Genomic DNA, 24,190 nt, shown 5'->3' with positions numbered 1-24,190 from the left:
AGCCCTGCCGCAAGCCGGAGGCTGGCTGGACTGGGTGACGGCCCTCCTGCGCCTCGATGCCATGGACAAGCGATTTGCGCCTAGGCCTGGAGCAGCCCCGCTCGAAACATGAGGTGCGCCGGCCGGTTTGGCCGCTGCTGATCCCTCCTGCGGGGGAATCGTAATTTAGGTCACGAACAAGGCGGGAATGTGGAATTTGGCCCTGCCTGCGATCCGGCATCGTTACGGTTTCCGGGTGAGAACCGCGCCGTGCCGTGAGAAGTCTTCAGGGCCTCCACGGACTTTTCCAAGTGGCCCGCAGAGTTTAGGGGCTCGATAGAGTAGGAATGCGGACACCCAAAGTTCAGCCTGGCCAGGCGCAGGAATTAGGTGAGTTTCTATCTCAGCGGTGGGTCGTTGCAGGGATAACTTGAAAGGAGACCGCGCCTCCCGTGCAAGCCTCCTTAATGCAGGAAACCGCGCCAGCTTCTCGCGACCCCCACCTGCACGCATCCACCTGACGCTGCCGCTTCAACGCTCGCAGGAACCCGCCCGCCCGCAAGGCTCGGCTCGGCTCGGCTCGCCAAACCAACACCCAAAACAACGCCGGCGTAGGGCGCCGCTGGGGCGAGTCTCCACCACGGGCTGTCGGGAGGTGTAGTTTTCTCTCGAGAGGAGGGCGGCGCGAGCTCTTTCCGGCCGCGGAACGAGGAACCACCACGACCAGCATGCCTTGCGGCGGGGCGCGCCCCGCCCCCGCCAGAAAGGCTCCATCCGGGCCTTCCCGTCACGGCGGAGGGCGACTCGTCGCCATTACAGGCAGCGGCGGCGGCGGCGCTGAGGCGGGACCGGCGGCGCGACGCGGCCTGGGGGCTCCCCTTGGCCGGCGAACTCCCCTTCCCACCGCTCTCGAGGCGCCGGCGCAGGCCGGGCCGGCTGCGGAGCCTCCCGGGCTCCCGCGCTCTCCCGAGGCCGCTCCTCCGTCCGCGGGGCGCAGGCTCCGACTCGGCACCGCAGGCCTGTGGCGGCCGCGCGCCGGCCAATCTCTTCCCTCGCCCGGGCGAAGCAGCGAGGAACATGTCGCCATGAGGGTGGCCGAGACGACTGCGCTGCGCCGACCCCGCCGCCGGGCCATGAGCCTGGGCCTCGGCCCCAGCCGCCAGCCGCCCTCGCCCGCCCGCCTGCTTCGTAGTGGCGCCCCCGCGCCCGCCTGCCAGCGCCATGGACAAGAACAGCCCCTGCGGCTCCGGCCTCGGCCCCGGCTCCTCCTCCGCGACGGGAGGCAAAGGGCAGCAGCCCCGCTCTAACTCCGCCGGCCCGGCCGGGGGGGAGTCCAAGCCCAAAGGGGGTAAGGCGGCGCGGCGGGGGTGGACCACGAGGGGAAGCTGGTGGGCGGTGATCTGGTTCAGAGAGTACCCTACGCCAGTGCTTGTCAACCTCAGCAGCTTTAGGATGGGCCGACTTCAACTCCCGGAACGGCTGGGGGATTCTGGGAGTTGGAGACCGCCCATCTTAAAGTTGCTGAGATTGAGAAACGCTGCGCTAGACCGAAGTACAAGAACCCGCAGCTGGGTTGGTACAACGTGCTGAGCTGGTTGCACAAATCTTGTTATACCAACATGTACAGCTTCCTGCCACAAGACACTGACAGTGGGGGTGATCCTTGTTTATCTTCTTTAAAGAGAGGATGAAACACTTTCAGACAAGGTTGCTGCCAGCTCTAGGTCAGATCTCAACTTTGCTCTTGATTAAGAGTGGGGCAAATACTTGGATGCTGGGATGTTTCAACAGGGTTTTTTTAACATGTAACTTGGGAGGGTAGAGACTTCTTTCCATAATGGGGAAAGGCCAATTAGGAAATACTATGTTTGGCAATCATATCAAACAAACAAATCAAAGAAAGACTATGTTAGCAAATATGTAGAGTGTCTACACAAAGCCTGAAGATGTTAAAGCATCTTTAAAAGCCTTAGGAGCTTGCTATTTATTTGTCCAATAAACAGGGAACTCTGCTAGCTGGATTTCCAAGCTTATCATAGACTCCTAGGGTTGGAAGGGACCTTGGAGGTCTTCTAGTCCAACCCCCTGCCTGAGGCAGGAGTCCTCATACCATCTCGGACAAATGTTTGTCCAATCATTTCTTGAAAAGCATTATTGTATTTGTTTTTCTTTACTTGGAATACTTACGTATTGCAACTAAAAAGTCAGAAATAATAATCTAAAAATTGTTCACAGCTTTTTAATAAGATGAAATAGGGCAGATGGCCTCAATAGGTCTTCACTCCAGTAACTTTTGTTGGCAGTGCTGATGATCAGTGATGAGGAGTCCTTGTCTCCATTCTTCTTGATGCAGTTGTTGCTCTGTGCCAAGCTGCCAATCACCTTAGAAGAAACACTCCTTTGTCCTGGAGGCATCCTCATTTTGCAGAGTTAGAAAAGTAGAGACTCTCACAAGTTGAGCCTGACTTCTGGTGACTGCATCCATATTTTTTTCTTGGGAATGGCATGAAAGTAGTTTGTCAGTGTCTGAGATATGTTCTTGTCTTATCTAACCAACTGTCCTGGAGTGCCCAGGTGATCTCCTATCTGAAGACTATTCACATCCAACTCTTCTTTCTTTGTGAGATCAGCCAGGATCTGTTAAGTGCTGCCACTGCCGAGATAGCAATGCTAGATACAGTTGAAATTCAATTTCAACAATTCCAGCCCCCATAATTCTAATTTGCAACTGTGTTTCTAAAGTCTAGGCACTTCAGTGTTTAACTGACATACCAGAGATGGATTTAAAGATCTTATTGTGGAGCAGACACCATAAAATTAATGTCTCTGTATGATAAAGCTTTGAATGTTATATTTGATTTGGGACGCAACCTTAAATTATATAATTCTCAATATTATATCTTAATTGTCCTGAAATTCTTTAATTACGTTGATATGATTAATAGCAAATGCATACTGTAAAAAAGTATTGCGTTCAGCATGCAGTCTTGGGTGCTAACTGTGTGGTAGGGATATGGAAATGTATTGATCCAGGAATGTTTGTGAGATGGGTGGCTACATAAATATGCTAAATAAATAAAATGGTTCCTAGGAACATATCTCTCCAGACCATGCCAATCTACAAGCAGTTCATTGTTTCAGTGGATATAATTTGAGGTGATCCAGGGATTGCTCAACCCCAAATCAGATGTCTCCTCAGGAATACCATGTCCATTTACTTCCAGAAACTGCCTTAAAATGGCATGGTCTAAGGGGAGATTTGGCATATTCTGGAGGGAACTAAAACATTCTGGAATATTTTATTCCCAGATCAACAAATTTTGGACATCCCTGCTGTCCAAACAAATAGCAACGATGCTATATTTGAAGCTGATATCTAGACAGCACCAACTTCATTTTTGTGATCTCAAAAAGCTAAGCCAGACTGGTCCTGGTTAGTTTTTGGGATACCATAGGAAATGTCAGAAGTGTAGGCTAGAAGGGAAGTTGAAAAAAACATCCTGGAAGGAAGCAATGGCAAGCCAACATGTTCATGAAGTCACCAATTGAGCTAAAGTCACGGGACCCTTTTTTGAGCAAATCTCATAATTAATATAGGGCTCATTCTGCTTGCTTCAGGGGCAGGAACATGGTCTTTTAAAACTTGTCTGAATATTTTGTCCTGGATTCATGCGTACAGTAATGAAAGTTTGTGAGCCCTTGAGAAATGTCCAGTATTGTGACCTATAGTGTGATCTGAGCGTCATCTATGTCGTTTTAATAGATAAAGAGACTCTGGCTAAAGAAACAGCATGCAAAAGTTTGCTGTGTCATGTCTTTACTGAACACTCTGAGCCAACATTCATTGACATCATTGGAAAAAGTATGTGAAGTTTTAGATTTGGTAACAGTGGTGCCTCTTTTAGCAGCCATGACTTCAAATGTTTCCTGTACCTGTTGATTATTGGAACGCATGTGCTACGTTCACCTGACATTCTCTTGTAGAATTTGCTGGTACCGTGCAGAATCTATTGTTCCATCAACGATTGAGCTGTCCAGATCCCAAGGCTGCAAAGCAGCCTAAGTCATGATATTTCTACTGCCATGCTTCACATCTGAAATGTGGTGGAACAGTGTTTTGTGTTCTCCAAGCATAAGGTTTCTCATTATTATCTGAAAGGACTACTTTCATCTCATCTGCCCTTTGAGCATTGTTCAGTTGCCTGCTATATCATCCAGGTGGTCTTTGGCAAACTTGAGACGAGCAGCAGTGTGCATTTTGGAGAGTGGCGGTTTCCCCCCGGTATCCTCCCATGCATGCCCCTTTTGTTCATTGTTTCCTTTATGGTGGACTCACATATACTGACATCAGGCAGCACAAAAGCACCTGCAGTTTCTTTGTCATTATCCTGGGATTCTTTATAACCTCCTGGAGTGTTATATGCTTTGTACTTGGGGTGATTTTTATTGGACAAGTAATAATAATGTTGCATTTTCTTCATTTGTATCCTGTCTGCCTGATGATGGAGGCCAAAGTCTTTGGTAATGATTAAATCAGCCCTTCTAGCCTCATGAGTATCAACAACTCTTTTTCTGAGCTATTCAGAGGGTTTTTTTGACTGGAATGGAATTCATTTCCACAGAGCTGTTTCGTGAAGGCAGACTCAAGTGGTGGCAACCACTTGTGGCTGGTTTGTCTTTTTAATGGGAGAATGCCGCTTAAACTCACACCTGCGTATCATCTCATTGGTTTGAACATCTGACTCAACTGCCCCGTGTAAGAAAACTAATTATTCTAGGGCTTCACATAATTTTTCCAACAAAGACTGTAAATATTGGCTCATTATGTTCAGTAACAATGTATTTATTCATTTAAAGAATAGCTTAAGCTCAACAACTGACTCTGGGCAGCATACAGAAATCATCAAGCAAGCACAAAATGCAATGGAAAACAACCTACAACATTAAAAACAACCTAAAGCAATAAAATAGCTATCAGAACTAAAATGGACTATAATTCATCCAATTGGGACTTTACTCATCCTGGCCCAAACACCTGGGGAAACAGTCAGGTCTTGACTGTTTCTGAAAGCCGTCAGGGTCAACCGTATCTCGGGGGAAGATCATTCCAAAAGGAAGGGGCTGCCACAAGAAGATATGAAAGACTATGCTGTTTTATGTATAGTTTAACTTTTTGTGCCTGCGAGTTGGTGTTTACTCCCAGTCTAGCCTGTTGCCTTAGCCACTGCACCAAACTGGCTTATAGTTTAACTAGAATATTTTTATTAACAAGACTTAGATGAAGCTCTGATTGCGTTCCAGGTCACGGTAATGCAGGATTGTGGTTAGTTCTGTAGAGTCCACAAATTTTCCATCACCACAGAAGGTGAAATTCAGTTTGGCCAACTATATTGAACTAATTTTTCAGGTTAGCAACTGGAGGCTCTCTGTAGATAAAAGGCTTGGGTTTAGAAAGTGCTGCTTTTAGTTTATGACAGCCATGTGTGCAGACATTGATTATGTTCTAATCTGAACAGCCAGTAGTGCAAATAGCTGATGATGCTGATATTACCTTCACATTCTGTCAAGCCTGTGGTGACAGTTCTGAAGCTACAGAATTGTCTAGCAGTTATCAAACAATTTATTTCTCAAGTGTAAGCTTTAAAAAGTATATATGACAAATGTTTTATAAAAAAAGGCCTTTTTATATACAAGATTCAATAAGCAAAAATTCAGTATAGTACTTGCTAGGTTAGATTTTTAGATTTTTTTTGTCCCACCTTTATTATTTTTATAAATAACTCAAGGCAGTGAGCATACATAATACTCCTTCCTCCTCCTATTTTCCCCACAACAGCAACCCTGTGAGGTGAGTTGGGCTAAGTGACTGGCCCAAAGTCACCCAGCCGGCTTTCATGCCTAAGGCAGGACCAGAACTCACTGTCTCCTAGTTTCGAGCCTGGTGACTTAACCACTAGACCAAAGAGGCTCTAATAGGTTCTAATAGTTTCCAATCAGGAAGTTATTTGAATGTGCTTAACATTTATAAGTTGCAAACTACAAATGCCTACTCTCATTTTGTGGCAACTTCTGTCATCTGTATGTATAGCCTTTTTGCATACTGCATGTGGGAAATCTGTTTCCAATTGAGAGAATTTATATAACAAAGTTTTAAATTTTACACCTTGTAGTATTTAAAGTTGCATAGTACTCCCAAGCTCCCTGTCCTAGCAGCAGCTTCTTTCTTGAGAAGAAGAAACTAGTGATGATGGAAATTTATTTCCTGCATTGGATAGCAGTCATTGTTACTTTGGATTGCATGCAGGACAGTTTATTTTGTTCACCAAATGTTTGGATGTGTGCTAAATTGAATGTTGCTGGAGGGAAAAGCTTGAGTGTATAAATTCAAATTCTAAAAAGACCAGTGTTTTCCTTGTCAGAACTGTCTGCAAAAATAAATTTATTACACCTAAAACATTTAAGTTTATTTATCTAATTCCCTTAGCATGATTCAAAGCAATAGAATACTGTAATGAAATGGCAACTGAGGAACTAATAATCATTAGGTTTTCTAGGAAATGTTAACCTTGATATGGTCAATTGACTAATCAATAAAGTATACTACGACTACCAAATGTTAATAAAATTGTATTCGTCTGAAAAGGTGCTGCCAGAATCTTTTTGGGCCACCATAGACTAACACAGCTCTCTTCCTAAGTGATTCTGAGGATGAGTAATAATAATGGTAATGCTTTCTTGTTGTAAGTAAATATGCCAATATTTCTATTAGTGCAATACTTTTTTTATGCCAGTTCAAGGGTCAGAAAAATATGCTAGCTTTTAAGATCAAAATATCTTCAGTTAGCAAGATCTTTAAAGAAAGATGTTTGGTTTGACACTGAAGTCTTGAAGCTTCCATTCTTTGCAATAGGCTTCTCTAGATAAATTTTGCTTGTGTTACCTATCTGTCTGTCCCTTTGACATGATAGACGTTATTTACTGTGGTAGGAGTTGCTTTTGACTTAATGCTGAAAATTTGCTTTATGGCTTTAAAATCTGTTTTAGAGGGAAAAAATGCAAATGGATCCAGACAGCGTTATAATCGTAAGAGAGAAACTTCATATCCCAAAAATGAGACTTTCTCCAGTCAGTCCCGTCGCTCCTTTTCACAGAAAAGCAAAGCTTTTAACAAGATGCCCCCTCAGAGGGGGGAACAGAACAGTGGTGGCAAATCTTTTAGCCTTTCTTCTAATGGTGGAAGACGAGATGAGGTGAGAATCTGCCCTAACCTGGATATTTACGTGCCTTAGTTAAGCAAACATTCTGCCTTTTCTGTCTCTTCTGACATAATGGAAACTTGTATTTTTCTTCTCTCATTAAAAATGTGAAATACAGATTAGAATTAAGAATCTCATTGAACTGAATATTTTAACCTTATATTATGTTTGTGGGAGGATCAAACAATAATGCCCTATCATGTTTGTGGGGAGTGAAAAAAATCATGACCAAATTCAGTTCTCAGAAGGCTGCAGGCAAGAAGCTATTATGGATTCTTTGCTCCTGAATATGAATACAGAAGGAAATATTGGCATCAGTGTGTATGTTTTTTTCTTGGTTCTATAAAATGTGGTAATCAAACATTTATGGCAGTCTTCAGCTGCAAGAAAGATAATGTAGTGCAGCATTCCCCAGACATATAAACTCTAGATGTTTAAGGTTTTATCTTGTATCTAATCTAACTCATATTCAAGGATGATGAGGGTTATAGTCCCAAAATACATCTCATTGAAGTGTGGCCTCAAATATTTAATTCTTGAAAGAAGAATCAATCAAAACTTGAAGGTTGTAAATTATTAGACTATTGATGTTGTTGCTTCCATTTGTATATTTTAAAAAATCATTCACAATAAATCGCAAATCCTTCTTTAACTTGTATTTTAAGGGATGTATAAGCAGTTTTCCAGATCATGGTCTTTCAAAGCAAAATATATTTAAAAGATCTGTGATGATACATAGACAGTAATATCAGAGAAAAGTCAATTGTCCTTTTGCATGTGAATCGTATGCTCTGTGATGTAAAGAACTATAGAATAAGAAGCTATTGGCTCATTTAATGGAATAAGGAAAATAAAGGTTCCTTTGGTTTGAGCTCTGCTCCTACTCATGCCAAAAAATTTTTTGGCAAGAGTAAAGCAGCAGTTTGCCTTTGCTCTCCTCCAGGAGATTGTTCCAACTTTCTGGCCTAATGTTCATCTTCCTGGTAAAAATAATGGTCTTTGTATGGCACAGCTTTTTGTATACAACTCCTGCAAACTAAATTGTCTGTTTTCTCAGGTAGCAGAAGCCCAGCGGGCAGAGTTTAGCCCTGCCCAATTCTCTGGCCCCAAGAAGATTAATCTTAACCATTTGCTGAATTTCACATTTGAACCTCGTGGCCAAGCTAGCCATTTTGATGGGAGTAGCCATTGCACCTGGGGGAAAAGGAACAAATGGGAAAATAAACCTTTCAACAAGGAGCTTTTCCTTCAGGCCAAGTGAGTGTGAAATCTGTCTGGATCATAAATATCTGAGAGAACATTTAATCAAGTTCCTATGCTTCTTTTCCTATCTGTTCCTTTGGTTAAGCTACTATTTTATAGTTTTTGTGTTCCATGTAAACATTTACTTTGGATTTATATTTTACCTTTGAAGCTATTTTGGTAATTAGCTCTCATTGCCCTATTCTATTTGAAAAGTATTAAAATTGCTATTTGCATTTGAGTTCATTCAAAAGAAAGAAAAAGTATTAGTGATGTGAATTCAACTCCAGTTTTGCCAATACAACAGAGCTTTATGAAACTGTTAAAGCTAAGAAGATGTAATGTGCATTATTTCATCTGCAGAAATAAATAGTGACAGCAGTTCTGGTTAATTGAGAGCATTCCTTGATAGATTTTCAAAAAGCAGATGCTTTCAGATTTTCTCTCCTTAATATGTTTGATTTTCTGAAAGAGGTTTACTCATTCATGTAGTATATCCTTCCCCACTGATGCCTCTCATCATACAGTTTAGACTACAGTTGGAAAGATGAATGGGAAAATGAGAGTAATTGTGTTGTTTTAAGATTGCTGTAGGTAATTGTCGAAACATTTACTTAATCTGAATATCTGTCTCCCTGGATCATTTCCATATAATCAATTTCAAGTAATTATTATTAGTGAGTTTTTAGTTTTAAATCCCTCATATTCCTTCCAGCTGCCAGTTTGTGGTGCGTGATGATCAGGACTACACGGTTCACTTCACTGACCCAGATACCTTGGTCAACTGGGACTTTGTGCAACAAGTGGTTAGTATCCTTCTTCTTCCTCTCTCTGAGACAACAAGAACTGGGGTCAGCCTGTGAATCTGGATGGTGGGAGAGATTCAGGACAGAAAAGGAAGTCCTCTACGCAGCTCATAGGTAACTTGTGGAATTCAAAACTACAATTCCCAGAAAGAAGCTATGGAGGAAATTAGCAGCCTCATCTTTCTAGCTGATAATGATGCCACACAAAAACACCTTTATATATGTCAAAAGGCTTGCACTGACAAACCTTATTTCCACCCTTAAAGGAGTCAAACAAAATTGCATTCTGGCCTCTTTATTAGTTAAAAGTTTATGTTACTGATAATAAGCTCCTGCCAAACATGATTTCTACCCTTGGCTCACAAACCAATGTCCATCTTTCTGTATGTTGATAATGTAGTCGCTGGTGTCCCAGAGAGTACTGTGGGAAAGCCGACATGCATTAGCATCATACCGTCAAGATAAAAAGCTAGAAATCAGCTATTCCAAAATCTAGGGGACTGTATTCACAAAGCATTACACTAAACAGCCCATATAATTGGACAATTAATGGTAACCAAATTAAGCAGGTCAAGGCCTTTTAAATAGCTAGGCATTTATTACCAGTCTGCCACCACTTGCAGTCAGCAAAGTTACGGCGTCTCGGTTGGGGCACAAAGGTCCACTGCAGCTGTAATAAAATTTTCCAGCTGTAATGGTAGTAATTCTGTCCTGCCAGCAATTGAACAGTTTAAAGCCAATGGTAAGCCTTTTGTGCATATAAGGACACATCTGCATTAGAATCAATTCCGTCTCCTGGTGGCCAGCACTTCCTCCAGCTAAAGACTCTCCCAGATAAGACTCTGCCAGCCAAATGTTGATTGAAATGGCATTTGAGGACAAGTCCGTAACCCAGCTCAGTCTGGCTGATCGTTTCCAGCTTCTCTCGGAAGAAATGAATTGCTGTCGGTGAATTTGGCTCAGTGCAGACTCTCGATCCACACCTATTCACGCTGGGTTTAGAAAAGGTTAAACAAGGAGTCATTGATTCAGATTTACACAATGATAAGGCTGGAACGTAATTTCACCGCTATAGGGCCCTTATCAGGACTCCCTAAATATCTTTACTAGCCCTTCTCAGCCCCCGCGGAAGGGCATCTACATTGGCACGATTTGATGCCGTGCCCTCTCGGGGGGCGGAGAAGAGACTTAACAACATCCCTCCATCCCTTTTCCAGAATGCCTCTGTACGTTTAGGCCCAGAGCTTGAGCCAGTTGCACGTGTTCTTCTGAGTTGCCCTGTACCGGATCGGCTGCTCGGGGCTAACCTCCCATATCTGCGCTCACTTGGACTGGTTTCGGTTAAAAGTAATGCTTTTCCTGTTAAGTCCAGTGAAGTTGCTATGAAAATTATAACACTTTGCACGATAGCAACTGCATTCAGAAGAGATGGGGTCTGAACATTGCCACAGTTCCAGTGCTGGCTAGTTTGACTGGTCCTCTTGGATTTAGCAGCTTTTTCTTTTCTCTTGCCTCTGATTTCCATTTTTGATGAACTTTTAGAATAACGCTGGAAAATCATTGATGATAAAGCTATTAATGCTGGTTCTGATGGCTCAAGCTCCTAGAGGGTGCTAGTTTTCTCATATCTTGTCTGCTTGGCTTCTTCTTGGCTTTGGCTTGACAGCTGTCTAATAGGAGGGCTAGGCGGGCCACAGTCAGTAGACTGTTCTTTTGGGTTGATGCTTCACCTTGAAGGGATTATAGTACCACCCCATGCAAATTGGTCATTTCTTATTTCTGAGCTAGCCAATCATTGGCTCAGCTTTATTGGCCGAAAATAATTGGTTAGCAAACTTTGTGACCAGAGCAAAGGGAATGGTATCTTAACATGTTGTTGACATGTTCTACAGTGGAATGGAGTTTAACAAAACCCTGCTGCCTGCTTTATGCCATGTAGAACTAGAATGGAAATTATAGGGGAGCAAATTTAATTTTTTCAGTATGGTACAAGCTATTTGACAGTGGAACTGACAGTCTCAGATTCTGGGGTTGCTCTTCTATAGGACTTCGTACAAAGACTGGACAGTCACTTCTCAGGGGTGTTGTCCTTATGTCCTCCATTGCAGTTCCTGAATTGAGCAAGTGGCTGGAATGACAGTCCTCAGTGCTGCTTAGAGATGCATGTTTTCTTACATAACTATCAATCAGATGGCCAACTGCTTTATTGCACTGATGGCTGGGATTTTGAATAGTCAGCTCCCCACATCAAGTTTGATACATTCTACTTTTTAAAGAAAAATACTTTTTTGAGGTTTTAGTTTTATAAATGGGATTCTGTTGCACATTTCTAGCGGATTTACAGCCATGAAGTGCCCTCCTGCCCCATATGCTTATATCCGCCCACTGCTGCCAAGATCACTCACTGCGGGCATATCTTCTGCTGGGCGTGTATCCTGCATTATCTCTCTCTGAGTGAGAAGACCTGGAGTAAGTGCCCCATCTGTTACGGCTCTATTCACAAGAAGGACCTCAAGAGGTAAAGAGATTGATTCCCTGAGTGAGGTGTTCTTTTGCTTCTGTACCAAATCAGTTGTCATTCACTGCCTATCTTTTTTGCAGTGTGGTTGCTCTGGAAACCCGTCAGTATGCCATTGGTGATATAATTACAATGCAGCTAATGCAGCGGGAGAAAGGGGTCTTGATAGCCCTGCCAAAGTCAAAGCTAACTCGTGTGGAGCAGCCTATTCATCTGGGAGGTAAGTGAGAGGATTCGAGTGTCTCATAAATTGGGGCTGCTTCGAGTTCTGCAAACCATGAGCTGTGTACAGAATGAGGCACAGTTGTTTTCAGAGGTATGAAACCAGTTGGTTGAAAGGGACAGCCAGTCTTGGCAGTAGTTCCATAAAGAACTGATGCCCTGCAGTTGTTCAGACCGTATACTATTTAAAATCAACTCATGCCCTCTAAAGGCAACTGAACACAAACTCGGATTAGTCAGCTTGAAGCAGCTAGAAGTTATTTCTCATCATGCAGGTTTTCTTCATTATAAATGGGTCTTAAGTATTTTGTCATTTAAGACCAAGTTTTAATGAAATTCCTTTAAGAAGTTGCTTTGAGAATATGAAGTACGTTGTGGGCGGCTGGTTTCCAGTATGTCCACATGCAGCGATAAGGGTTGTGGCAGTGTATAACTAACTAACTACCTCTTCATGTCTCTTCAACCAGACAAGCAGCACGGCCAGTATTCAAAACTGCTTCTGGCCTCTGAGGCTCAGGTGCTCCAGCAAGTAATCTTGGAGGAAAAGACGGCCCTTCTGCATCAGTACGAGGAGGATAAGCATACACCTGAAGCATGTTTCATTGAAGCAGCCCTTCAGGAACTGAAGGTGGAGAACCCTTAAACTTTGGGTTAAAGATACATGGAGAGGGGTGGAAATCAGTGTGATTTACTGGCTTGCAGAATGACAGTCATTGGCTTGGGACACTTTCATTGGACATGCCCTTGTTTTCATGGATGGGCTAATGTATTTTGTTTGTTTAGAATAGCCTGAAGTAATGTGCATATATTTCCAGCTTACACAGTATGGTTTATTTTACAAGGATTGGATTGGACTGACCTGAGGGAAACCCATGTTTAGATCTTTGCTTGATCATGATATTTACTGGGTAACTCCAACTGACCTCCCAGTATGGTGATTCTAAAAGTAAAAATAAGGAATGACCCCATGTGGTTTTTAACTACTAGGAGGAAAGGATATATAGGTAATAAAGATGAAGATGGAATAAAAGCATCATCACTGATACGGTGTATCCCACCCACCTAAGAGGATGTGGATGAAGCATTCCAGAAGCCAATTGCAGATCTCTCAGTGAGGCATAAAGTAGCAATGGGGGACTGTAATTACACTTACCTTATTGGGAGACAAACTCTGCCAGGAATAGTCCTTCCAAGAAATTTCTGACTTTCCTCTCTGGCGATTTTCTCCTTCATTGGGTAGAAGACCAGCTAACCAAAACAGAAAAGTTAATTTAGGAAGCAGAAGATCAGCAACATTGAGAGAAAGTACCATGTAATGTTGGATGTATTGATACTAAAGGAAATAAATCTGAAACTCATCCCTTGGGCTTTAGGAAACCAGATTTGAATTGACATAGAGCTGGATTCTTTCATAAAAGAAGCTAATGAGTAAAATTACTGAAGACGAGAGGATATACTGAAAGCACAACTGCAAGTCATTCCTGGCAAGAAAAAAAGGAAAACAGCAGGAGCAACTGTGGTAGCTGCCCAAAAAGCTACTGAAAATTTAAAAAACTGGAAGCTCACTAAGGAAGAGCACATACAGATAGCCTGAAACTGTAGACTTGATATCAGGAGAGCTGAACTTCAGAATGAACCAAAAAGAATATATGCATTTCATGGAATAACTGTGAAGAACTAACTGAAAGAGGAAGATTCCAGCTTGAGCTTGATAGAGTCATAGTTCAGTTGTGCCCTAGGGTACAGACAATACTTACTGATGTGCATCCACATTTTAATTTATCATCTTTGAGAAATCCAGGAGAATAGAAGACTGGAGGAGGACAAAAGATGCCACTTCCTTTAAAAAGGATGGACCAGCAAGCAGCTAATAACTGCAGAAAGTTGGAAAGGCTAAAGTGTAAAAGGCCTTTGGGCTCACAAGGGAAGCTGAAAGCATAAAAAGGGGATGGGGTGCTGGGCTTTGTCAGTAGCAAAGATAGAAAAAGGAAGCAGTGGGGTTGCTGCTAAGTAAAGATAGGAAGAGGGCAGATCTCCTTGACTCCTGCTTTTCTTCAGACCTCTCCCCAAAGGGGAACTGTCTTTAAATTCTCCTGAGCAGAACAATTGACAAAAGGAAGAAATGGCAACCCAAAGAAAATAATGTGTTGATTAGGGAGCACCTGGACACCCTGAACCAGTTACATTTGAAGGTCTTGAAGGAGCTTCTAGGTGTCATCTAGGAGCCTTTTTCTGTAAGAAGTCTTGGAAGACAGGCTTAGTGCCAGAGGATTGGAAAAGAGTAAATGTTCTTGTTTTCAAAATGGGGAACTACAGAACTTACATATATACTATGCCAAACTCAGATTATTAAGCATCTGTTTCTGAGCCTTTAGAAAAGAGTACATTTCTTTGCAGATGTATTTATGCCAAACCAACCTGATCTTTTTTGATGTAGTGAACATTTTAGTTTGCCATGGAATGTGGTGGACATAGTGTGCCCTGTCCTTAGCAAATCATTTGACAGCATCTCCTATGAGTTTCTAGTAGAGAAGACGTGTAAGAGCTGGACTGTGCTACCATTGGATGGATATGGAGCTGGCTGACCAGTTGTACCCAGTGCCTGCATGTCAAGGGGCATGCCACAGGGCTTCCTGTGCTTTTCAGCATGTTCTGAAATTGGGTGAGGGGTTAGAAAATATGTTAATAAAATTTGCAGACAAGACAAAGGAGGAATAACTCTTAGAAGACAATAACAAGATTCAATATCTTGAATGCTGAAACATCAGCAAGGTTAATTTCAACAGGGCCAAATGCAAAGTCCTACAGTTGGATAGGAAAAATCAAAGGCATGAGGTGGGACCATCAATTCATGAGGAAGGGATTTTGGTGAATCACAAGCCAATAGTTTGATGCAGCTGCAAAAAAAGTTAATGCAGTCCTAGGTTGCATTAACAGATTGTAGTGACAAGATGAGGATAAATGTTCTTCTCTATTCTGCACCGGTCAGACTATACCTAGAATATAGCATCCATTGTGGACACTGACAATCTAATAGAAACACTGATAAGAAATAAAATCTGAAGCATGTCCAGAGTAAAGCCATCAAGGGCCTGAAAAGAAGAAGGATTGGAGGCATTGGTATAGATGGCTGTAATAGCTTTTTTCAATAGCTTTCATCAAGAATCATGTAGAAGATAAGGGGATCAGCATTGTCCAGGAAGACAGGATAAGAAACAATACATTTAAATTAGAAGGAAGTAGGTTTGGTTGGACATCAAGGAACAATAAAAAGTGCTCAGCTGTGGAATTGAGAGCTCCAGGAGCTGGACTTTCCTTTGTTGGCATCGGTCAGAAATGCATTATGAACGGATTTCTACACTCAGCAGGAGGTTGGACTAAATGAACTCTCCAAGGTTTCTTCCATTCCCTACACTGTATGATTCTGTGGATTCTTAACGGACAGACGTTTGCTGGAGAAAAACACAGAAGTTGGAAACCCTTGTATTGGCTCGTGTTTGTTTATTCAGAGTCAAAACTTCATGACATGATAGGGGTCCATAGAATAGAAGGTATTCTGTAATATATAAAGATTTCAGCATGTTGGCAAGAGAAAATTATTAATACTTTTCTGATAATTTGCACATTGCAAGATCACATTCCAAGTTCAGTGATAGAAAAAATGAATAGATTAGATTTACATTATGTGGTTTGAAGATACACATGACTGGTTTTCCTTCTAGGATCGAGAAGGCAACTTGATGTCTGACAATAAAGAAGACAGTGATGCTCCTGGTGTCACTGCAGCTGTGGAAAAATTAGTCATGACGGAAGCTTATGAGAAAGAAACTGCAGCAGTATCCCAGGAGAGAAAGGTGAGCCCTTGCGTGGTCTTGAAACACACATCATAAGCCTCCAGAAGGAGGCCAGTGGAACATAAAGAGGGCTTCCTAGAATGAATTAGGACCAGGTCAGCCTTCTCTAGCCTTGCACTTGAGGGTGACAGCTTGGACGTCCCATCCACTTCTGGATGCTACATTTTGAAAGATTACTGGCAATCTGCGTAGAAGTATTCACAATAAATAAATTCAAATCTGGAGCATGTCCAGAAGAGAAACCAAGATGTAAAGGGCCTGGCCAATGGATGGGAATTCTGGCAGCTGCAGTTGTATGTTGAGATGGGTGCTGAGTTTGTGATCGCCAAATTAGATTTTCTCCAGGGTGGGCACTGGAAATGTCTGCTGCTTCTGTTGGGCGGCCAGACATTGGAGTGTTCTCTGCTGACAAGGAAGTGGGCTTTTGAAAACGTCGGTCAGTGACCTTTTCTGCCTAAAGGCTTCCTGCTGTTTTGGTAAGCACTGAGGTAACTCATGAGTAGGAGGAGGGTGCTTGAGGAAGGATCTCCTGTACCTTGTCAAGGGGCTTGTTTGTGGGTTGGCTGAAAGCAGCGGTGGTGAGAGCAGTGTGGGAGTGCCAGGAAGGGAGGAATAGAAGCCCTTGCTGTTGTCCGCACAGAGATCCCCTGAGAACTATGGGTCTCCAGAGGCTGCCTGTTTTGAAAACAGCTTTTACCTAGTTTTAAAACAAAGACAGACTTGGCCATTGGTCTGGAGTATGAATCTCCCATTTTCTCTTCATGGCCGTTGTTTTCCCTTGTCCTTGTGCTGGTCTCTGCTATCTTGAGCCAGTAGAAAAGAAATTAAGTGGAATAAGAACAATTGGAACTAACTACTTTTTTTTGCTACAGTGCATGGTAGAGTATCTTTCTGCTTTCAATGATGAAATGCTGGAATCTCCTGTGGATCCTGCAAGTGGAGATCCACCTCCCTTGGAAAGTGTAGAGGCGGCAGTGGATAATGCAGTGGAATGTAATGTGGATCTGGCAGGCACAAGTGAAGCAGGGGAAGCTATTCTGAGTAAATCTGCCTTGGAAAAATCTAAGACTGCGTTTGCCAGTGGACGCGCACACAGTTCTTCCTACTACTTCTACCAAGGTTAGTCCTGTATGTTATGGGAAGGCTTTGGAAGGTTGGGATCAAGCTGTTACAACATAAGAGGGAGACACGGTGAAGTGGGAGGGGGGTATCAGGGCAGAAGTGAGTCCCAAATTATCTCGCCCATGAGAAGGCTCATTGAGTACTGCAGGTCAGGCCCTGAGTAGTTTGCAGTAACCTGCAGTGTTTTCCAGACGCTGGACTCCTATTTTGTAGGCTGGGCTACAGCTTGAGTAGCTTAGTTGGACACTGACTTGCTATGCATTTGGTTTGGAAAATACTCTGCAGCAGCTCTGCATTCCCACGGTGTAGTCCGTTGGTAATAATGTAGGGCAGAGGTGGGCTTGGCTTGGGTTCCTCATCAAAATCAACGCCCCTTTCTGTTCCAGAGTCTAACGTGCAAGTTATTCAGTAAAATCCTGTTCCCAGCAGAGTATCTCCTTTGTGCAATTACCCAGACAGAGCTCCAAAAAAAGGTTCTTGCCCTTGGCAGTTGGGAGTACCGTGGTCTGCTCTTTGAAGTCCTTTCACTTACTCTGCTAGATATTGAGCAGCAGAGTAACAGGTCTGTCTAAATGCTCTCACCTGGAGGGGGCTGTCTTAATTTCGTAACTTGAAATAACTTCTTTTCTGGCCCCGTAGCTGAAGATGGGCAGTGTCTGTATCTGCATCCAGTGAATGTCCGTTGCCTTGTGCATGAGTACGGGAGCCTCGAGAAGAGTCCAGAGAAGATCACAGCTACTGTCGTCGAGATATCTGGCCACTCAATGACGGAGGTAACGAGTGGGCGTGGTGCCCTTGTTGATGGCCATACGTTGCCTCTTGGATAAGCATTAAAACCTTCATTTGCTAGAAGATGGCTCAGTTCAGTACTTGCTCAAACGCTTTCTGGGAGCCTGTTGGGGTTGGGTATGAAAACACATGCTGGTCATGTGAGGAATTGACTAGCCTATTTTGTATGCTGGCAGTCTGAGGGGTGGGAGTTGGGGGAGAAGAGTTGTGGTCCATTTCTCTTCTCTAAACCACAACTCCTGCCTGCAGGATGTGCGTCAGCGTCATCGTTACCTGTGTCATTTGCCCCTCACCTGTGAGTTCAGTATCTGCGAATTAGCTTTGAAGCCTCCTGTCATTTCGAAGGAAACGCTGCAGATGTTTTCAGGTGAGTTCTGAAAACAGAGCTCTAGGAGTTCTGCTTTCTGTTGTAAAAAGGGATTCTGAGAAAAAGTTAACTCTCTATTTAGCAGGTGGCAGCACCTGACAAACCTTGCTGGAGTTCACCCCTGGTTTATCGTTGGAAGGCCACTAGGAATGCTGTAGCTGTAGACTAGCCTGGGACATGGGAAAAACATCCTGGTGCTTCCCTGTTGTTCCCAGGAAAGCTGAATGGATGTGGCCATGAAATCCTCAGGAGACGGGTTCAGCAACTTTTGTCAGAGACTTTACTTTTATGTTCCCAACTTTCTTTCATCAACGGGGTCTGCAGCATACCCTCCCTGCCTGACTGGGTGGGACCGGTGGATATAATGGGGGTGAGACGGTCTCTCAGGTAACCCGGTCCCATGCCATGTAGGGCTTTAAAGGTGATAACCAACACCTTGAATTGGACCCGGAAGCAAACTGGGACCCAATGCAGCTCACTCAGCAAAGGTGTAACGTGCTATCTTTGGGACACCTAAAATTGCCCGTGCGGCTGCATTTTGAACCAGCTGAAGCTTCCAGATACTTTTCAAGGGTAGCCCCATGTAGAACGCTTTGAAATTTGGGTTGAAAGAAGAAAAACAGCAAATGGAAATGTTAGAATTTGGAAATGAGGTTGAATCTGTGGAGGTGAATGACTTCAGTAGCCAATGAAACCTGAAGCCCAAGTACTGGGTTTGGGCTTCTGAGGGATGGGAATGGGGGAGAAGAGCTGCTGCCCAGCTCCCTGAAGGGCTGTGCAGGAGAGATCTGTTTGCTGGCAGTAGCCCATCTCACCAAGGCTCTCTTTCAATGGCCCTTAGATGACATTGAAAAAAGGAAGCGCCTTAGACAGAAGAAAGCACGTGATGAACGACGTCGGGAACGCAGAATTGAGATGGAAGAAAACAAGAAGCAGGGCAAATGTGAGTGGTACTCCCGGGCACAGCTCAACTATGTATCTTTTACCACCCAGTATGCAGCCCTAGGCCTAGTTTGGCAGAGAAGGAAAGCAGAGTTGGTATTAAGGGATCATTTATGCCATACTCTGACAAGGTTGGCTTGCCAAATGTGATTTTGCAGAAATGGAAATGGAACAGTGAAGCCTCAGGGCTATTGAAGTCATTGGGGCTATTGGAAAGAAAACGAAGGTGCCTGAACTTCAGTTGACCAGAGTAACGGAATAGAAAGCTGTTACCCAAATGAGTGAGTTTGTTATAGGAGTGGAACTTTTGCTTTTACCTCTAGATCCAGAGGTCCGTATTGCTTTGGAGAACCTGCAGCAGTTTCCGGCCTTCAGCGCCTGTTCAGGAGAACATACTGGCCCCGAGAACCAGAGCGACACGCTACTAGCTTGTGTTGGAGGAAGCCCCACTTCCCAGTCAGGTGAGCAGCCAAGGTGATTTCAGCCATCAACCAGCAGCATCCTCTAAATTAGTGTTTCTCAGCCTTGACACCTTTAAGATGTGTGGACTTCAACTTCCAGAATTCCCCAGCCAGAATGCTGGGAGTTGAAGCCCACACATCTGAAAATTGCCATGGTTGAGTAACACTGGTCTAAAGGCTTGTTTAATTCTGCTTCCTCCGCCAGTTGGTGGCAGCTCTTAACATCTGCATGTCCAAGGGGACAGTAGTGAAGCTGCAAGATCGCCAGACACTTTCAAAGGCAAAGCAGCAGATGTTTGCAAGATGGAGCTCTAGGAGGGCTGAATAGTAGTTACAGGATGCTCACATCTGGAAAACCAGGAGGGTTAATATAGTAATAAAAGTGGGATTTCGAGGGCACAGTATCAAAAATCTGCAACTTATTCCCTGCCACTTTAGTAACAACTCTTCATTCTTATGTTCAACGTGTGGCTTTGTTTCTTCTAGAGTCCTTGTTGACTCCATTGTCATCTGCCGGCCTTGGCAGTCCCACATCCTTTATTGGAAGTCTGGAGGAGGACTCTGCCTTCCCCTCATTTGCCCAGGTGCGTGCTGCTGTAGGCAAGACCTTCTCTTCTCATTAGATCCTTTCACAAGCCCTGTTTATGGAGACCAGGAGTTGAGACTGAACTCGAATTATAAAGCAGCCTACACTGCTGAGTAAATCTAAAGTGTAGAAATTATCATTCCCTTTATCATTTCATTTATCTCCAGCATCCTTATTATTCTGCAAAAGATTTATGTCTCACTTGGTAATCCAATGATCCAATTTGATCATGAAATCAATAAAAATCACCTTGTGAGGTGAATAGTCTGGTTTCTGAGTCCATCTTGTGTCTTTTTAGATGCTGAGGGCTGGAAAAGCCAAACCAGAAATATGGAATAGTTCTCAGCCAAAGAAAAAAGGTAAGCAGGATTATTCTTTTGGTCTAGACTTTTCTGTGGAGTCCTTGGTGCTCTCTGAGCTTGGTTGTTTCCGTGCAGATGTTTCATCACCCAACTAGGTAACATCATCGGTGTGAGGGAGTGTGGGGTTTATATACAGTAGCTTTCTAAAGTAGGCCTTTCTAAATAATTGTGCAGCGAAGGGTCTATCTCAGTTGATACTCCTACCTTTCTTATGCATCACATTTGAAATAGCCAACAATAGTGATAAAATGCAAAAAAAGTTAGCCTCTGTCAATAAGATTAAAAACAGATAAAATGAATCAAGGATAGCGATAAAACACTATTATCTTCTGTGTTAGTGTTAATATTATCTGAATATTAACACTAATATTCAAATGAGCCGTAAATACTAAAATCAGAGCAACCTGAAAAGCAGAGATCTCAGTCTTTTCCTGACAAATGACGAGCCAACAGAGAGGAGCTCTGTGGTCGCTATTCCGTCATGATGGTGTGAGAAGTCTGTTTAGCATTTCCCAGAATCTCAAAACAGCATTTTTCAGAAGAGACCACCACTGTGGCACGTCCGGCTCCAGGAGACAGCGATGGGGAGAGCGATAACTCGGACCGTGTGCCCGTGCCTAGTTTCCAGAACTCGTTCAGCCAAGCTATTGAGGCCGCCTTCCTCAAACTGGACAAACCGTCCACTTCTGACCACCTCTTAGGTAAGCAAAAGAACAGGGAACCAGCCTTTAGTTCTGTGCAGAAATGTAGGTGCAGCTGGGCCTCTCTGTCATGGCTCCCTGGTGGTTCCCACTTTTGTGCCATCCTGGTCATACCTCCCTTGGGTTTTTCCAGCAGAATACAGTGTATGAATCAGACTTTATAGGATGGTGTGGCAGTGCCAGCTTGTACTGCAGTAGCAGGTAGTGGAGTTACTGGCTACGTGTGGCTCAGAGTTGAGTTTGAGTCATAATGGTGCCAGGAAATGATATTTAGCCAGACCTACATGTGAGATGGCAAGGGTGGGCCCTGGAACTTTCAGGCTGTACTTTTTATCAGTAAAACAGAATTGGGGTCTTCACGCAACATGCAGTCGATGTAATGGAACTTACATCGTAGGTTGCAACCTTTTTCCTTCCCAAACACTGCTTCCTAGGAATGATGGCTGAAGAAGTAGGAAGGGAACCAATCAGTACTGCCATCATGCTTGAGGGCTGAAACTTCCTTGCAAATAATTTAGCAGTCCTGCTCAAATGAAAGTTGCTTGGAAAAGCACTGATGGCTGTTTTTTTTTTTGCAGAGGAAAAAAGAGGCAAGAAAAAAAAGCAGAAGCAAAAGCTGCTGTTCAGTACTTCAGTGGTTCACACCAAGTGATTCTACTAATGGGCAAATTCTTCCTCCTTTAGATTTATTGGGTTTGCTTTTGTGTTTTTGCTGCTATAGATAAATTATTTTAGTTCGAACACGATCTGTTTCCGGGGAGCGGGGAGGGTTAGGGATTAAAAATGAGCATATGTTGTTTGCTTGCTGATACCAAAATGAAGTATTGCATCACGTACCCTTAGCTAAAAGGATGTGGGTTATGCCAGGCTGACTCCTTTTACCTGACTTGCAATTGGACTGTAGAAGCACAGCACAGCACAGCTGGGTGGAGGGCGCACAGCTGCTTTTGCTCTTGAGAGGAGAGCTTTGAATAAGATCAGCCTGGGGCTGCAGGGGGCTGAGCGCAACCAGTCTTTTACAGCCTGCTTTTTGCCCCTCTTCGGACATAGGTAAGGCACCAGCCAATAGAGGGCGTACTGATTGCTGCGTCCACTTAATTAGAACCTCGACGGAGAATCGGTCGTGGTGCAAGTAATTCAGTTCCTGCCTCCAGTTGCCATTCTTAATCTTTCCCTGAAGGGCGTTTGCAGCAGTTCTGTTGGAAGAAACCTACTGTAGTCAGTCCCTGTGCAGTGGCTGTTTTTGGAGTTACGGTGCTAATTCCTGGGGAAGGGAGAAATGAGGAACAGTGTTTCCCTTTGCACGGAAGGGGCAGCCCGAAGGAGCCTGGCGTTCACTTGGTGCCCAGATTCCACTTGGACAGGATGGTGTGTGTTCTTTTCCCACTTTTGTTTCTTTTGTTAGAGAAAGTCTCTCATTCTGCACTGCTTTTGGCTTGATCTGAAATTAGTTAGTACTAAAGTGTCATTTCCATTGACTACAATAAAGTTTGGTGTACTATACCAGCAAAGGTAAATAGTTGCAATAAACCATATGCACAACAATTGGTATTTCTCTAGGGTTTTTTCCCCCCCCATTCTGTTTTGGACTGAGTCACCCTCATTTGGAATCGACTTGTTTCATTGTGAACAGGCATTGCCTATGTCCAAAGCATGTAGCTTGTCATCCAGAACAGGAAGCTGTTGCTTTGTTACTCCATTGCAGCCAAAACCAGTAACACATCTTGCAGCAATTTAAAACTAACAGACTTATGCTCTGCATGATCTCCTCATTTAGCAGATGCATGAAATGCCTTTCCCTGGAAGACTGTATAAGTTCCCCACTGTGGAGAATATTCTGTCAGTACAAGGTGGGCCTTTAGAAACACGTGTCTTTGATAACAGATGCTGCTTTACTTCCAGGTATACAATAGTATGAGAGACTTTTTAATTAGCAGGATGGTACTTTCAGGTATGTCTAGCAGCCTTCTGTATGCTAAACCCAAGATTCACAGACTACAATGTTTGTATTTACATAACATGCCATGCCCAAACAAGCTACCTTGATTTAAAAAATATACTAAGATAGTCGTTGGCTCTCAGTACTAAGTGAGACTGCAGCAAATCGAAGGACGCTGTAGTGGAGCGGGTGATGACTACCAAAAGTACCGCAGGTCTTCAGTTCAACTCTTGTAGTAACGGCACGGCCAGGCCTGAGTGGAATTTAATTGTAATTGCCCACAAAATGACATGGTGGTAGTACGTCTGATATCTCCATCATAGAACTCTGGAGTTGGAGGGCCGTTGAGGTCAATCCCTTGCTCAGGGCAGGGATCCAAACTGAAGCATCCCCGACAGCTGCCTGTCCAGCCTCCCTTGAACACATCCAATGAAGGAAGCCTGCCACCTCCCTGGGGAACAGGTCAAACTGCCCTTACTGTTAATGTTTTTCTAGGAATCGTAATCTGCCTGTAATTCCAATACATCATTCCATGTCCAGCACTCGGGAACAAGAGAACAGGCCTTGATATCCTTTCAGACTGTTATTGTGTCTTAGGACACTGCATTTTCCTCCTTTTGGAAAGCAGAGCCTATTTGCAGTGGCATATTTCATATTTTAAATTTCCTGCAGTCAAGTCCTTCAACAACAGGGTATTTTTGTGCTACACTTAGCAGGATGTGAGGATAAGTCCCTGGGTTAAATTATTCTGGATAGTTTCCTTTGAAACCCAGAACAGTACAATTAAGGGTAGAATTGAAACACTGGCCTATTAGTCATGTATAAGTCAAATAGTAAGTAAATAAACTGAAGAAAGGAATTGTTTATCGAATGAATGAATGAATGAATGAATGAATGAATGAAAGAAAAAGAAAGAAAGAAAGAAAGAAAGAAAGAAAGAAAGAAAGAAAGAAAAAGAGAAAAGGAAGAAAGGAAGGGAAGGAAGAAAGAAAGAAAAAGAAAGAAAGAAAGAGAAAGAAAGACATATTGAGTGCCACTTGTTCC

The 24,190-nt window shown here is 43.5% G+C and overlaps 1 protein-coding gene across 2 annotated transcripts; it reads left to right on the top strand.

Moving 5' to 3' along the window:
- Window positions 1–748: 748 nt before the first annotated feature.
- Window positions 749–24,005, top strand: RNF10 (ring finger protein 10). Of its 2 annotated transcripts, XM_007442081.3 has the most exons (17): window positions 749–1,327; window positions 7,024–7,229; window positions 8,293–8,492; window positions 9,193–9,283; window positions 11,617–11,801; window positions 11,885–12,021; window positions 12,491–12,651; window positions 15,746–15,877; window positions 16,750–16,996; window positions 17,639–17,772; window positions 18,038–18,155; window positions 18,997–19,098; window positions 19,421–19,558; window positions 20,045–20,142; window positions 20,443–20,503; window positions 21,046–21,207; window positions 21,786–24,005. In XM_007442081.3, exons 1-17 carry the CDS (start codon window positions 1,201–1,203, stop codon window positions 21,857–21,859), a joined length of 2,373 nt encoding a protein of 790 aa, XP_007442143.2. In that variant the 5' UTR covers window positions 749–1,200; the 3' UTR covers window positions 21,860–24,005. The 2 variants fall into 2 exon arrangements, with proteins under 2 accessions (XP_007442143.2, XP_087999938.1); XM_088143812.1 differs by lacking the exon at window positions 21,786–24,005 and having other exon boundaries at window positions 20,443–20,502; window positions 21,044–21,207.
- Window positions 24,006–24,190: the final 185 nt, after the last annotated feature.

The sequence above is a fragment of the Python bivittatus genome, unplaced genomic scaffold (assembly GCF_059951505.1).
Source record: "Python bivittatus isolate LINGU-HERP-01145 unplaced genomic scaffold, Pbiv_v1 ctg000390_np1212, whole genome shotgun sequence".
NCBI lineage: Eukaryota > Metazoa > Chordata > Lepidosauria > Squamata > Pythonidae > Python > Python bivittatus.
This window is presented reverse-complemented; position numbering and strand designations above follow the sequence as displayed.